Here is a 16,469-nt window from a genome sequence, read left to right as displayed (position 1 = left end):
TGTTACGGATTCTTCACATCTTAGGAGATGTGATTTAACTAAGTGTAACAATGACACAGTTGACTCTTTCATGTTATAGTCTGACACACAGCTTTTGTGTACAGGAGCTGACATTTTATTATTTCCAACTGACAGAGGCACATCCATGCAGCAGGAAGCATCTCAGATTTCTTACTATTTCTCACTGAAAGTTCAGCTACTTGGTTTAAGTATTGATCATCTAATACAAGAGAATTTGAAATAATTTATTTCTAAAGCCAGTTGTTACAAATAGTTCACAATCAACTGTCATTTAGGTTCATATCCACTGTAACATGAGGCTTAGCTTCAGCATCTTCAGGAGCAGCAGGTGTAGTATTAACATCACAGTATCGCTCAAAATATATGATAAGTTCACAATGTGGTGTATGTGGGAACATGTCAACAGCAACAGCTCTTACTGGTACTATAGGATCACCCCAGTAGGTTTTGGAAGCAGGCCGACTTAATGACAAAAAGTTTTCTCTGGCTGCTTGTGGATCACAGGACAGGAACACCATTCGTGTTAATGCCTCTGTCCTGCGAATAAGCTTGATTGCTTTCTGGTCTGAAAACACAAATGAAATATATTTACTATCATCTACAAACTGGTAATATAAGCAAACACAGATACTTACACAAAACTTCTTACTTAATCCTAAAGCAAAATTTACAAGAAAGGTCCTATGTATTAGTTATTAAAGCAAGGATGATAGTGACAATCGAAGGGGAGGGGGGGGGGGGGGGCAGTACATGCCACATTTTGTGACGTGAAGATTTGAGATGCCATATGTTGTGGAAGCTCAAATTTTGCTTCTACAAGTGTGCATGACCTATCAATACTGTAAAGTAATTTTGTTGGGGTTTGTGAATCATATATACACTTACAATAATTATTCTTTGAACAGTAGTAGTGGGTCCTGCTGCTGTGTGTGTGTTTTGACACCGGACAAATCACTTTGCAACCTCACCAAGTAGGTACTTCGATAAACAACATACTTTCACACTGTACCATCAGAGTCTCCTTCCCAGAAGTAAATGTTATACTTTTCATAAAAATAAGGATAGACTGCTACTCACAACAAAGATGACCGGTTGAGTTGCAGATGGGTACAATGAAAAGACTGTTACGATTTATAGCTTTTAACCAAAACATTCCTCAGAAAAGAAAAGAAAAAACACACGCAAGCACACCTCCTGCACGTATGACCACTGGAAGTTGTGACAGGAATCAGGAAAGGGGGGGGGGGGGGGTAGCATGGTATGGATGAGGGGAAAGAAGAGCGCTGTCTGGTAGAGCATGTAGGTACATTGGCAGAGTGCGGCACACAAAGAGGGTGAGGGAATGTGAAAATCGAGGCAATGATATGACGATTGGGCAGAAACTGTGGGTGGAGAGCGTGGGGACAATAGGTTACTGTCGGTTGAAGCCAGAGTAATTTTGGGAGCAGAGAATGTGTTGTAAGGTTAACTCCCATCTGCACAGTTGACAAAAGATAGTGATGGAGGGGAGGACCCAGATGACCTGGCTTGTAAAGCAGCCACTGAAATCAAGCCTGTTGTGTTTAGCTGCTCTGCTTTACTTTTGGCAACCACCAAATCCCCCCCCCCCCCCTTTTGCCTGCTCCACTCCATATTATTATTATTATTATTATTCACATGACAGTCGCATTCCAGTTGGAATTACTGGTGACAACAGTCTCGTGTGTGTGTGTGTGTTCTAATTTTTTTGCTGAAGAAGACTTTGGCTGAAAGCTATAATGTGTAACAGTCTTTTCGTTGTGCCTGTCTTCAACTCAATGAGTCATCTTTACATTGAGTAGAAATCTATCCTTTTTGTATTATTGTTGATATTCCAACCTGGTGTTTCCATTGTTTGTTGTACTTCTTTCATTCATAAAGCTATGCTGTGAATATATAGGGCCCTGGTGCTTAATGTTGTCACTGAGCTGTTAAAAGATTGCTTTAAAAGTAAATTTCTTTACCACTTGTTTCAACATTTATGGATATTGATACAAAGGATAATAATATACATTCTCCCACATGACATCTTGCTGCATTTAATAGTTACACATTTTTAATACTCAGCAAATAGTTCCCTTCTGTTTCAACCAACAGCATACTGAGTTTACTGAAGCACACCAAACACCAAAAACTTATTGAGAGAGAATACAACATTAATACGTGAAAATCTCTTTTCAAAGATTACGTCGTCTTTTCACAGAAAGATACCCAATATTTGCTGACTCAGTTAAATATTTAATTAAAGTAACTGATATTATAAATACAAATACTTACGTAAGCCAGCACGAGGAGGATCAACAACAGCCAAAAGGTCTTTACAGGTAGCACGACGAATAACTGAAGACAAAATCTCCTCTGCTGCACCTGAGAAGAATTCACAGTTCTCCACAGAATTGATGGATGCATTGGTACGGGCATCTTCCACAGCACGTGTAATCAGCTCTACACCTAGTACTTGCCCACATTTCTAAAAACAGAGCAACAAGTTACAGTTCGTCGCAATTTACAATATACTCAAAATAATTTTGTGTATATATGTGTGTGTGTGTGGTGGGAGGGGGGGACATTATATACGGCATACAAATAAATATTAGTATATGTGCTGGAGGGGAAAGAGGGGAGGGTGCAACAACATGACTCAAAGCCATATTCAAACTGATCAGAATATTATGTGTCAAAGCAATATGTAAATTAAACTAAATTTTGTCATTGCTTCACAACAAGATAACACACTTCAAAATGGTCTCAATGTGAAGGCTGATATTGGTTGAGGACTTGGATACAGGAAATATCGGCAACTGCAGTGATATCTCATTAATTGAGTATACGGTAGTGGAGCAACAGCACAATCTCAACATGGAGAAACTAACACATTGCGATTATTATTATGATTTCAGATAACATGCCTCGTGTGTCTAATCACTGAACCTGATCAAATGTGTTCTTTACTTTCAGTGTAAAATGTTCCACCTGCACAGTAAGAAGCAGCCCACATCGAACTTATTACTTTACTGAGGCCCTCTTTACAACATGATAGCTGTTCTTAAATCAATTGCTCATCAATGTAATTGTTCATTTTACCAAGAGAATGATACTGAATAGATTAGATGAGACTGATGCCAAGAGTTTTCTCTTCACTTAAGTTAATGAAAATAACAAATTTCCGAAGTTTGTAATAGGGAATATAAGACATGTATGTTGCTACAGGCTTGGAATCAATTTCATTATCATGCAAATAATAAAACAGATCTAATATAAAAGATTTTCCGATGCAGCTGCTTCACAAGTGATACATACCTTAGCCAGACAAAGTCCTATAGCTCCTGAACCACAACATACATCCAGAAGAGATGTATCTCTAGTAGGTTGGGCCACCTCTTCTACCGCACCATACAGTACTTCGGCAGCAGCACTGTTAACCTGAAAGGTAATGTCCCATTATGAATTTATTTCTACATATATATTCTGTTAAAACAGATTTTTAAAATAGCACCAAATTTGCTGAGAATGATACCTAATACAGATACCAAAATTCAAGTTTTTGGCTCTGCTGACATCTTTCTTAAAACCTGAAGAGAGAGTGGAGAAAGCAATCACCAAATGATTCCCAATAAGTACAACAAAAACAAAATTAAATTAAATGCACACAGTACCTGTCAGTTTGTGCCATTTACCAAGCTAATAGTGATTTCAATGCAGAATGTACACTAAACTTAATTTGGGCACTGATTACTTAGTTGTTGAGCACCCCTAACCTACACACACTAATTAAAATTAAGCAAGAACATACTTATATTATAGAACTATTCACACAATTTGTTTCCTTAATTTGATTTCCTTTTATTTATTTACAGCTCTTTACACTCTATAGTACATATAATTTACTACTACTTTCTCAGAAGTGACAAACACATTATACAGCTGTGTAACGTCTGATTATAAAGTTCCTTTGATATTTGGACTCTCTCCAGCATTTTGAGGTTCGAAATTGTGCTCACTTGTACTGTACTATGTTCTATGTAATTCATATTTATACACAGTTCACTCACATATGTGGGTGCCGCCTATATCCAAAGTCAAAGTGCAATTGCGGAGATGTGTACGGGTGAATAGATGTGCAACTGTTGAGCAACTGACCACCTAAATGAACAAAGGGCTATCAACAGTGTCTCCTCAATGACCATTCAGCAAACGTTGCTGTGTGTGGGCCTCCACAGTAGGCGCTTGGTTCATGCACTAATGCTGACTGCTGTTCAGTGGTGACAAAGGCTGGAATTTGCTTGCCAATACCACAACTGGACATCCACTGAGCAACGAAAGGTGGGCTTCTCACGTGAATTACATTTTATGCCCCACTGGCATGAAACGTCTTAAAGCGAACACACTGTAAGAACTGTCGGAAGGATCCAGGCTGGAAGAGAGAGTGTTATGGTCTGGGGAACATTTTCCTGGTATTCCCTGGGTGACCTCTTCATTCTGGAAGGCACAATGGATCAACACCATTATGCATCTAAGCTTGGGGACAATGTCCACCCCTACGTGCAGTTTGCTTTTTCTCGACATGATGGTATCTACCAGCTCGCAAGATGAGCTTACCATACCCCCTTGGCCACCAAATTCCCACTGAGAATCTGTGGATCACATCGATCAGTTTGTTTGCACCATGGATCCTCTACCAAGAAACCTAGGGCAGCTCATCACGGCACTTGAGTCAGCATGGCTACACATCGCTGTCGGTACCTTCCAGAATGTAACTGACTCTCTCTTGCAGCGGTCCCCACTGAAAAAAGTGGTTATTCAGGCTTTTGACAGGTTGTCACATTAATATGACTAGACAGTGTACATTCTTTAACTCGTTCCACATCCTAGTGTCTAACACGCACGTATGGAATCTGTGTAGAAATAAAATTAATTATAAATAAATCTTTGACTAGCTTCTGGGAGTTTCTACCCCATATCATCTGTTACCTGTATACTGTGGTCTTGGACTAACTCACTATAAACACACATTTTTGACTGAACCTTCAGAGTAAAACGTTATGCTTACATTCACAACAGCTGTCCTGAATAATACAAGACCTCATTTTTCCCTACTAGCTTTTGCAAAAAAACTGTTGTTTACTTTGACAATAAACCTGAGATAAGCTGCTGAAAGAAGACCATAATTATTTTATAACATAATGTAATTGTATTTAAGTTTAATATGAAAGATGGAACAAGTTTCAGAGCTAGTGGAATAATAAAAGTCACTAGAGCATTTAGAGATTTAGAGTCGTATGTCCCATTGAGAATGAGGCCATTTGAGATGAGAGTAAGTTCGAACAGGATGAGGAACCATCCTGGAATTATATCTAAGTGATTACAGAAAACTTTGTAATCCTAAATCTGGATGATTGGACAGAAATCTGAACCCTGCTCCTCCAGAATGTGAATCCAGTGCCTCAACCATGATATCTGCACAATGCAGACAGCTATAAGCATACAATGTGGAACAATAGAAATAATAATAATACACAATAATATGTTATAATTTTGATTATTATTGTATGACCTGAAAGAAGGCTTCTGGTGAAATGCGTAGAGTGACTCCACAGATACTTTCCTCAATATGAGAGGCACCCATCAGGAGCTCTGGTGGAGTGGGATCAGTCCCTGCCTGCCTGTATACAGAAAAATGTAACATAATGTAGACACAAATGCCAGGAAGATTCATTCGTCATTATCATTAAACACAGAAACAAGCAAGCTCCTCATTACCATATAAATGCAGAAAACAAGCATGGAAATGAAAGCACTAATACTTGAAAAAATGAGTCCCACTTAGCACCCCTAATCAACTAAGACATAAAAACACAAGGTACACAGTACGGTAGTAAAGGTCCTAAAATCTGATTGATTAAACCAGCAAACTTAAGAACTACACTTTAATAAACTGTCTCAAATATTTACTCATTTTTATTGGTGCCACAAGCATCTATAAATTGAGGTAAGGAACAATGGTAAAGGACACTCGTTTTAGCCACTCAATTTCTTCCTTTTCTATTCATCTTCATAAACATAATCAGCCAGTTAATCTCAAAGGACAATATTCAAATATCTTTGTTCAAGTACATCATCACTAACATTTAGTAGTGGCAAAACCATTCACATGCCATGGCCTCACAGTCCGTCCAATTCAGAGGTATATTTATTCTGCCACCTAGATTCGGTTTCAGAACAAAACTAAGTTTCTGAGCCAAGATTTCCTTTATCTAGAAATTGTGTGACTCTCACCATCTGTCGGCACTAATGGTGGTAATTTGGTCTGCAGTTCATTCAATATTCATGTTTTGAGAAGGGCACAATGAGATGCTTATTGTGCCTTGAGACTGCACTGTTAAATTAGCTGAAGCACTAGACAAAATATAAATAAGGATCATTCAATATATGTTGCTAATAAAAGTAAGTAAATAGGAAACCCTAAAACAAAACATAACAGGAAGAAATTAAATACCTGCCTGACAATAAAAAAAAACCAGGAGACACTGTAGGACATCAGTGTAACTTCGTACACAAACACAGCATAGGTGCATATGTTAATGATTTGGAATAAAATTCTCTGTAACCAATAGAACGACCACCAGAATGCATTAGGGTTGTTTGTGTTTAGTTTTATTACCAAGCTTGGTATAAAGGGGGATGAAAGACACTGATGTCACATACTTGTATGAGTCAGCATTATTTAGCACTTGACAAGAGTTTGAAGTGGGCCTCATTGTGGGTCTCCATCTTGTTGGCTGAATGAATCGTGAAATATCCAGACTTTCAGGGCATTCAAATGTGACAGTGGCTCAATGTTGGACTATTTGGGAAGTTGAGAGCAGGCACATGGACAAGGTTCAGGTTGACCACATCGGAGGATCAGCATATTGTGCACTAAGCCCTTCCCAACCCCCTCATATCTGCACCTGCCATCCTAGAATGAGTAACGGGCTCCCTGCAACATTCTGTGTCATCTCGTACCATTGGTCAGAGAGTAGCAGCATCCAGATGAAGAATTACTGTCCCGTGCACGGACAGTTATTAACACCAGGACACAAATGGCTGCATTTTGAGTGGTGTTGTAACTGAGAAGCATGAACTGCTAATGAATGGCTTCGGATTGTGTTCAGTGTTGAAAAGCAGTTCTGCACTTTCCAGATGACCATCACTGGTGAGTATACCAATAACCTAGAGAAAGGTCCCACGATTCCAATGTTTTGGAGAAGCACAGCAGTGTTACTCTCGGCATTAAGGAATGGAAAGTCATTGGGTACTTTTAGGTCACTGCTGGTTGTGATTCAGTAAACTGATGGCATAACAGTACATCACAGACATCCTGCATCCTCGTGTGTTACCTCTTGTCTCTATGAACTGTCTGTGTGATGTTAAGGTACTCCCATCGTCAGCAATCTGTATCCGACAGAATATGTGTGGGACCAGCTTGGATGTTAACTCCATCCTAGTACCAGTATCCATGATATCAAGGACCAATTACAACAGTTGTAGGCCAGCTTTCTTTAGCAGAGAATAAAATGGCTTTATGACACCTTCTCAAATTAATCAGTGCATGCATCCAAACTGGAGTGGATGCAATGCCATGCTGATAAGTAGGCTAGCACTGCCAAGTTCTTTGTACATTTTATTCAGTTTTGTAATTACTGAAATAACATCATACACCCTTTCAATCCATGAAGTTTCATTTTGTCTCCTCCCCTCCTTCCGGATGTTTCATTATTATTATTAAGTCAGGCAGTGCAAACAGAAGTCACTAAAGTAATATTGTACTGATGGCATCCTAAAAAACATTCTTCATGTATGGCAACAACAGAAAATAGTAATAATTTACTTCATAGGCAATGTGTACATAAATGCTTCTAAAAGTATGTTTTCCACATTACGCCAAATGTTCTTTATTTGACGGAGATTCAAATGCAATCATAGCTGCAGCATGTGCTTATAGTCTGGGCCCACAGATTGGTCTCCATTTAATTCTTTTTTCATGAGGAGCAATATTTTGTGAAAAGTAAAACAAAAACTGCATGAAGAGAAATTCACATTGAGTAGTGAGAATCGAACAAAAGAACAGACCAAGCCTCTGGAATGTTAGTGAGCAAAACAGATGATGGAGAGAGGAAATATGTTTCAGTACAATCAGCAGAGAATTTTCAGTTGTTAAGAAAGAAGACCAATCCCTATGGCAAGCTGCCTGGTCCTGATGATGGTGCAACCTTGTACACTCAAATCAAGCAACAACAATTTTAATTATTCAAATGTACTTACCTTTTGGAAATCAGTTGAAAGTAAAGTGATGTTACATTGCAATCTTTCCCTCCTCCATGCATGAAAAATTCTTTCAGCTCAGTTTTCACATTGTTCAGCTCATCTGCACTAAGTTGTTGTGGATGTAATCCAACAACAAGCATTAGCTGATCATTTGACATAGACAATCTACATGTCAGCTGCCTCCAATGCCCTGATTGGTGTTCTGGTTCAAATACAGGAAGTTTTGATGACCGTACAAATTGCTCAAAAACCTAGTGATAACAAAAATACGGATCAGTGTCTTAAAACCAACAAACACATCACTATGAAGTACAATGACCATGTTTCCAGCAACAGCAAAGATTTAGTTCACACAGTGTTTTTTATATTCTCTTATGATGCTAAATAGCTTTACAATTGTAAAAATTCCGCAAATTTAAGTTCTTTGACTGCAGATCACACCATATCAAACTGACAAAGCTCACACCACAAAAATGTATGTGGTATATTTTGTTCACAATATGTAACAATAAACTGTGTTGCACCTAATGGAGGATTAAGGGAACCAACCAGCAGGCATTCAATTCAGGTGTTCATAACAAGCAGCTATATATAATACTCCTATTGTCAGCAAAGTTCCATGTCATATTTTTTTTAATAGAAATTTGCACTCACCAAGTAATAATCCTAGCTCCTATCGTAGTAGTCCCCTTGGCTATCTATACACAGGTGCCAACATTTCTGGAGGTCTTGGGAGCAAGCAGGGAAATTTTCAGCTGAGATGCTTGTAAGCTCATTTGTTGCGGCCCATTTGATGCCTGCGATATCTTGATGAAGCTTTCCTTTCAATTGCCTTTCCACTCATGGAAACAAGAAAAAATTGCAAGGCAAGTGGTCATGCGAATACAGCAGATGTGGGATGGCAATAACAGAATGTTTGGCCAGATACTCGGTAGCAGATTAAGCAGTATGGGGTTTTGAACTGTCACGAAGTGCAAACCAGTTCTGAAAAGGCCACAAATCAGGGAGGCAGCATCAAACTGCTTGTCACAAATATTTCAAGAGTTCAGTATAAAGAGCTTTGTTCACTGTTTGACCTAGAGGAACATACTCATGGTGAGCTAATTCTTTATTATCAAAGAATGTGATCAACATTGTCTTTGTTCTCGAATGTTGCCATTTCAATTTTTTCAAGGCTGGTGATTCAGGACTCTGACATTCTGCACTTTGATGCCTCAAGTGAGGATCATCCTCGTAGCACCAATTTTCATCCCCAGCGATAATCTTTGATAGAAGTGTGGGATCATGCCTGACTCTGTAAAGTTGTACGCAGAAATTCTATGTCCTTTATTTTCATATTCGTCTGTCAGTGCATGAGTTTAGCATTAAGTTTCTGTTTCCCCAAATCTTCGTGTAAAATCATATGACACACATCACGATTCAAATTAAGTTCTTCTGATACTGCATGCACAGTTACATGATGGTCTTCTTTCAATATCTGCCTTACAAACTCCATGTTTACATCAGTGTGTGCTGAAGATGGGCAACCAGCTCTGGGATCATCTTGCCCTAAATCTCTGCCTTCACGAAACTTTTTGTGCCACTCGAAAACACAATTTCTTGAAAGTGCCTCACCTGCATAGGCTTGTTTATCACTGTCCACGTTTCACGAGGGGTTTTCCCAAGCTTAAGCAAAACCTAATGTCCACTCTTTGCTCATAAGCAGCATCCATTGTCTCACTGTAACTAACATGCAAGAACCCAGGGTGCTGCTAAGGACAACCCTGCCACATAGTGAGTTTGCGCAAATCATGGCCAAGGTCATTTCAAGGACGCATTCATACCAGGTAACATAAAAACAACATTTGTTCCTTTTTACAAATATTACAAACTCATAAATAAAAAACTTTGCCTGGAAATTTTCTGACAAAGGGTGTTCATCCCAACTTAAGATGTCCCTCTGAGGGACAACAAACATAGACAGGCTACTCATCAACATATACTGCTTGTTGTTCTATAACATGCAATGTAACAGATTCATCTGGTGTTTGGCAAATAAAATAAAATAAAACGGAATGTGAGAGTGAGTGAGAGAGACAAAATTAAGTTAAGAACAGAGCAAGTTTTACTATAGAAGAAAAGGGAAGGGAGAAAATTCAGGTGCAGGCTTCACTGTAAACAAGAAAATACTTCAAAGCTACTGATATTTAATTAATCTTGAAAAGAATAACAAAACTTACATTAAAAGCAAACAAAAGTATTCACAGAAAATCCCTGATGTCTATGCAGTAGTATGCTCCCATTTCTCTGTGAAAGCTTGGCATCTGTGACAACTGTTTCATAATAATGTCTTTTAATGCAGTCTACTGCTTCCTTAGACTGCACTTAAACACATTATTACAGTAACATTCTTCGGAGGAGATAGAAGAGCTCTCTACAGAAAGTTAAATAAACTCATGAATGACAGCAAATCCCACTATATTGTAATGATGGGAGAGTGTGAGCAAAAGTAAGATAAAACAAAAGAATGATCCTTCAGTGTGGAAACTTTGAATATGATGCCCGTAATGACAGAGGTCACACATTTTATTATAATTTTCTTATAACAACAACATGTTTCTCATCAACACATTCTTCCAGATGAAAATAAACAGAAGAACCATATGGCACTAACCAAATGACAATAAAAATGAAACTGCAACAATATTATGAAAACGATAGTTGCTACTTGTCAAATAGTGGAGATGCTAGATGAGTCACAGATAGGCACAACTGTCAGAAAGTGAGCTTTTGGCCAATAAGACCTTCATCAGAAATAGAAAACGCACCGTGCGCGCGCGCACACACACACACACACACACACACACACACACGACCAGTCTCTGGCTGCCAACGCCAGACTGAGAGCAGCAGCACCTGATGGGAGAAGCAGTTGGGTGGTGGGGGTAAGGAGGAGGTTGGGGTGGAGATGGGGAAGGATAGTGGGGGAGGGGGAGGGGATGGTAAAGTGATGCTTATGGGAGCATACAGGGATGAGGTGGAGAGAAGACAGGGCAGCTAGATACAATTGCGAGGTTAACTGGAAGGCGGGTGGGAGGAGGGGGGGTTGCAGTAAAGTAGAGAAGTAAAAAGACAGTGGGTGCATTGATGGAACAGAGGGCTGTGTAGTGGTGGAATGAGAACAGGGAAGGGGCCAGATAGTTAAAAACAACAATTAATGAAGGCTGAGGCCAATAGGGCTACGGAAACAGAGGATATGTTGCAGGGAGACTTGCCACCTGTGCAATTCAGGAAATCTGGTGTTGGGATGGCCTGTGCCATCTGTATCCTTCCCAACACCAGCTTTTCTGAACTGCACAGGTGGGAACTCTCCCTGCAACATATCCTATGTTCTCATAACCCTCCTGACCTCAACCTTCTTTAGTCACAGTCCGTACCCATCTGGCCCTTTCTCTGTTCCCATTCCAGCACTACACAGCCCTCTATTCCACCAACACACTCAGTCTTCTTACTTCTGTCCTCTCCTTTACTGCTACCCCCCTCTCTGTCTAACCTCCCAATTGCATCTATCTGCCCTAGCCTCTCTCCACCTCATCCCTGTATACTCCCACAAACAGCACTTTATTGTCCCCCACCACTTCCCTGCTATCCTTCTCCCTCTCCACCCCAGCCTCCTCCTTATCCGCACCATCCAGTTGCTTCTTCCATCATGCACTGCTGCTCTCAGTCTGGCCTCAGCAACCAGAGACTGGTCATGCGTGTATGAGTTGCGTTTGTGTGTGTGTGTGTGAGTTGGATGTGTGTGCTGTCTATTTCCAAAGAAGGCCTTGTTGGCCAAAAGCTCAGTTTCTGACAGTCTTTTTGTTGTGCTTATCTGTGACTTAGCATTTTCACCATATGGTGAGAAGCAGCTATCCTTTTCATAATACTGTTACATTCCATCCTGGATTTTACATTGTTTAGAAATGAAACTGATTACATTTTATCAAAGAGTACAGGTGTGATGACCACAAGTCACTTTAGAATCGCAAGTGATCAAAGAATTGTAAGGTGCAGTAAAAATACTTCTGCTTCTACATCTACATCTATACTCTACAAGTCATCTTATTGTGCGTGGTGGAGGGTACTTTGTGTACTGCAACAGCACACACCCATGTGGAGATTTTACAGTGTCTTGACCAGTCCTGGGTTAATATGGCTGTAAAAGCACACAAGACAAAATCCTGTGATTCCTGGAGTCAAAGGGGGCACATTTTTCAAGTTACAGTCAGGTTACAGATGGAGAGTATAGAAAGGAATTATAGCAGAACAAGACCACAATATATGTAATAGTTTCCAGAAAAAAATTAATTTGTTTCATCAGAACATTAGGGTGTTGAAAAATGAGACAGATGAACTTCTTGTATGCCTAGAGATGTGGAAAATTCTGAAGTGATAGTTGTTCTGTGCCCCTGAACACTACATAACCAAAGGGATAGAGAAGTTAAATATCAAGTATTGTAGACTAGCATCATTTTCATATATAGTTAAAATGGAAAAAGGAAGAGTTACAACATATGTAAAAAAATGAACAGCAAGCCAAAAATACTGAAACAAATAGGTTTTTGTTTTGATCAAAACCTAGAAGAATGTGGTTGTAAGTTGTTACTGCAGAATATATGTCTGATAACTGTAATAATCGACAGAACCCCTCTAAGAAACTTTCAGCCATTTATGACAAATCTAGATACATTATTGAGCTATCTTTCAGACAAGAGGAAACATTTAGTGATCTGTGGCGATTTCAATGTATATTTTTTAAAAGATACAGATGGGAAAAATGAACTAGAATCTTCATCATTGGGTTGCAATTAAATTTCAACAGTCAATTTTCCAACCTGGGTGCAGCAAGATAGTAGGACACTGATCGACAACATTTTTATACACAGGGCTCAGGTTGAAAAAATTACATGTACCCCACTGTTAATGGACTATCCAAGTGTGACACTTAATGGAAACAAACAATAAGGCATCTTACAACCCAAAGGCAGGTTCATACAAAGCAATGAGGCTTATTAATGAGAACAGGATACAATATTTTAAAGGTAAGTTAAAAGAGGTGGGGGTATATGTAAAAAGAGATGCCAATGTGAAATTCCATTGGTTCCATAGCAAATTTGTGTCAATATTTGTAAGTTGCTTTTCTAAAAAGTTACCCAAACAAACAAACACACAAACACACACACACACACACACACACACACACGTTAGCTGTGGGCAACTGAGGGAATTAAAATCTCATGCAATTGGTAGACGGAAATTTATATAAAGGTCAGAATACATCAAGATATGACATTACATGCATACTACAAAAATACTGTGATATTTTATGGAAAATAAATAAAATGTCAAGAAGTATGTGTGTCCTGACAGTAATAAATAATGTGGATAGTAAGATTAAAACTTTATGGGATACTGTAAATGGAAGACAGTAAAGCCAGTCAGTATACAAGACACAGTAACAACTAAACTAAATGACAATGTTGTGACTGATAATTCACAATTTGTGAATAATTTTAAGAATCACTTTCTAATTGTAACGGCAAAAGCAGTTTAAATGATTTAGTTGAAAGGGTGAGAGAATATATTTAACAATGTCATTCTACAAAACCTTAAGTGCACCAACATCCATCACTGAAATTAATATATGAGGGCTATTCAGAAAGAAGGGAACGTTATGACAGTAAAAAAAAAAAAAAAAAACTAAGTACAAGAAATACATTTTATTATATACATCTGAAGAGCGACTGACATACTACTTTTCCACATAGTCACCAAACACATTGAGGTACTTATCATAGTATTGGACAAGCTTTGAAAGACCTTCATAGTAAAATTCTGCCACCTGAGACTTCAGCCAGTGGGTCACGCCCGCCTGGAGTTCCGTTTTGTCAGCAAAGAAATGTGTTGCAAGCCAGTTCTTTATCTTAGGAAACAAGTGGAAGTCGCTTGGTGCAAGATCGGGGCTGTAGGGCAGATGAGGGAAAATTTCTCATTTGAATGAATTAAGGAGTTCTTTAGTGTGGTTTTCCATGTGAGGTCGGGTATTGTCGTGCAAAAACAAAATTTTGGACATCAGCTTTCCGCGGCGTTTGTTTTGAACTGCTCTTCTAAGGCTCCGTTATTGTGAAGTGATGGTTTTCACAAATTGTTTCATCAACTTTAGCAGGTTTTCCATGTGAGGTCAGGCATTGTCATGCAAAAACAAAATTTTGGACATCAGCTTTCCTCGGTGTTTGTTTTGCACTGCTCTTCTAAGGCTCCGTTATTGTGAAGTGACGGTTTTCACAAATCGTTTCATCAACTTTAGCAACAAGATCGTCAGTCACAATGCTCGGGCGTCCACTCTTCTCTTCATCATGAACGTTAGTATGGCCATTCTTAAACCGAGTGCACCATTTCCGGATGGAACATTCACTCATTATGTTGTTTCTGTACACTTTGCACAGTTCATGATAAATTTCTATGGGTTTTAGGTTTTTTGTCAACAAAAACCGTATCACAGACTGCATCTCACAACTGGCAGGATTTTCAATCGCACACCCATTTCAAATTCGAATATCGCAAACCAGACATGCAGAGACGTTCCCACTGCCATGGATGTATGCTGATTGAGCTGCCGAGCACACACATACCAAAATAAACGCGATCGGCGCGCACCTAGCGGCATCAGACAGAAACGTTCCTTCTTTATGAATAGCCCTTGTAAAAATAAAAATTTTAAAAAACGAAAGCTAATGTGGTCTTGATGGAATTTCAAACATAATTCTGAAATGTTGTTCCAGCTTAATAAGTAACACCCTTAATGATATATGGAATGCATCACTAGCACTGGGAATGCAACTGTTAAATCACTTCATTGGGAAGGTGACAAGAAAGACTTAAACAATTATCATACAATTTCCTTGCTGACATCTTTTTCGAAATTATTTAAAAAAGTTGAGGGCAATGAGTGTCAGCCAAGCCGCTGGGAGGGGTTTAATCCCACAATCCCATGGAGCTTGTTCCCACGAAGGGAAGAACAGTGGTTATGCTGAATTGACACCACCTGCAGACAGACAGCAACACAGAGATCATTGGAGGGAGTGGAAGAACTAGCGGACTGAGGTACAAGGACTGCAGCCTTGGCAGCAGTGTCAGGGGCTCATTTCCCATCAGACCGATGTGACCAGGGACCCACATAAACATCACAGTGACTCCATCAAGGGCAAGCAAGTGAAATCTTTCCTGGATCCTTCGCACTAAGGGATGATGGTATACAGCACACAGGGGCTCTGAAGGGCACTGTAAGAGTTGGAGCAGATGGCACAATTAAAAAGCCTGAATGCCAAATGTACAGTGTTGCCTGACCCAGGGCTAAGATCTCCGCTGCAAATACTGAGCAGTGTTCTAGAAGCAGATACCGAAAATCGACTGTGTCAATGATGATGGTACACCCGACACCATGGTCAGTCCAAGAGCCATCAATGTACACAAAGATACTATCTTGAAGTTCCGTGTAAAGGTCGAGAAAATTACGGTGATAGAGCAAGGCTGGAGTAGAGCCCTTAGGAAGCAAATGATGTCCCAGTTTAACACAGGCAACTGCGCAAAGCCAAGGTGATGGATAGTTCGCATCCATTGGAAAAGTGGCAGGTAGCATGAAGTCAAGCTGTCGAAGCAATAGCTGAAAGAACTCCAGTAAGTAACAGAGAAGAGAGACACGCCCCATACTGGCCATCAAAGGAGTCACTGAAGAAGGAAGCATAGGATGGGTAGCCAGGCATGGCAAACAAATGGTATGCATATTTGCTAAGGAGAAAATCATGGCGGTATGACAACGGTAGTTCAGCAGCTTCTGCATACAAACTCTCAACCAGGCTATTGTGAAAGGTGCCAGTGGCCAAACTGAAGGTGGATTGTATTAAGAAAGCGTATGATGGATGGATGTGCAAATGCATAAACAAAACACCTATAGTCTCGTTTTGAACAGTCATGGAACCAGTACAAACAGAAGAGGGTGGTCCAATCTGCTCCCCACGAAGAACACGTAGGACACTGAGGGACTGTGTACAGCGGACAGCCAGGTAAGACAAGTTGGAGGACGAAGAAAGTTGCCTATCGAG

General features: G+C 39.6%; 1 protein-coding gene across 1 annotated transcript in view; it reads right to left on the bottom strand.

Moving 5' to 3' along the window:
* Positions 1-224: 224 nt before the first annotated feature.
* The window catches only part of LOC126166411 (tRNA (uracil-5-)-methyltransferase homolog A-like), a 96,534-nt gene continuing 80,289 nt past the window's right edge, over positions 225-16,469 (bottom strand). Inside the window, exons 7-11 of the mRNA XM_049920400.1 lie at positions 8,344-8,597; positions 5,594-5,702; positions 3,340-3,462; positions 2,317-2,509; positions 225-586 (exon numbers count right to left, since the gene is read on the bottom strand). Coding sequence (XP_049776357.1) covers positions 282-586; positions 2,317-2,509; positions 3,340-3,462; positions 5,594-5,702; positions 8,344-8,597 — 984 coding nt within the window. The 3' untranslated portion in view covers positions 225-281. The remainder of the gene's footprint in view (positions 587-2,316; positions 2,510-3,339; positions 3,463-5,593; positions 5,703-8,343; positions 8,598-16,469) is intronic.

This window comes from Schistocerca cancellata, chromosome 1 (assembly GCF_023864275.1).
Source record: "Schistocerca cancellata isolate TAMUIC-IGC-003103 chromosome 1, iqSchCanc2.1, whole genome shotgun sequence".
NCBI classification, from domain to species: domain Eukaryota; kingdom Metazoa; phylum Arthropoda; class Insecta; order Orthoptera; family Acrididae; genus Schistocerca; species Schistocerca cancellata.
The sequence above is the reverse complement of the archived record's forward strand: the minus strand, read 5'-3'. Positions and strand labels throughout refer to the sequence as shown.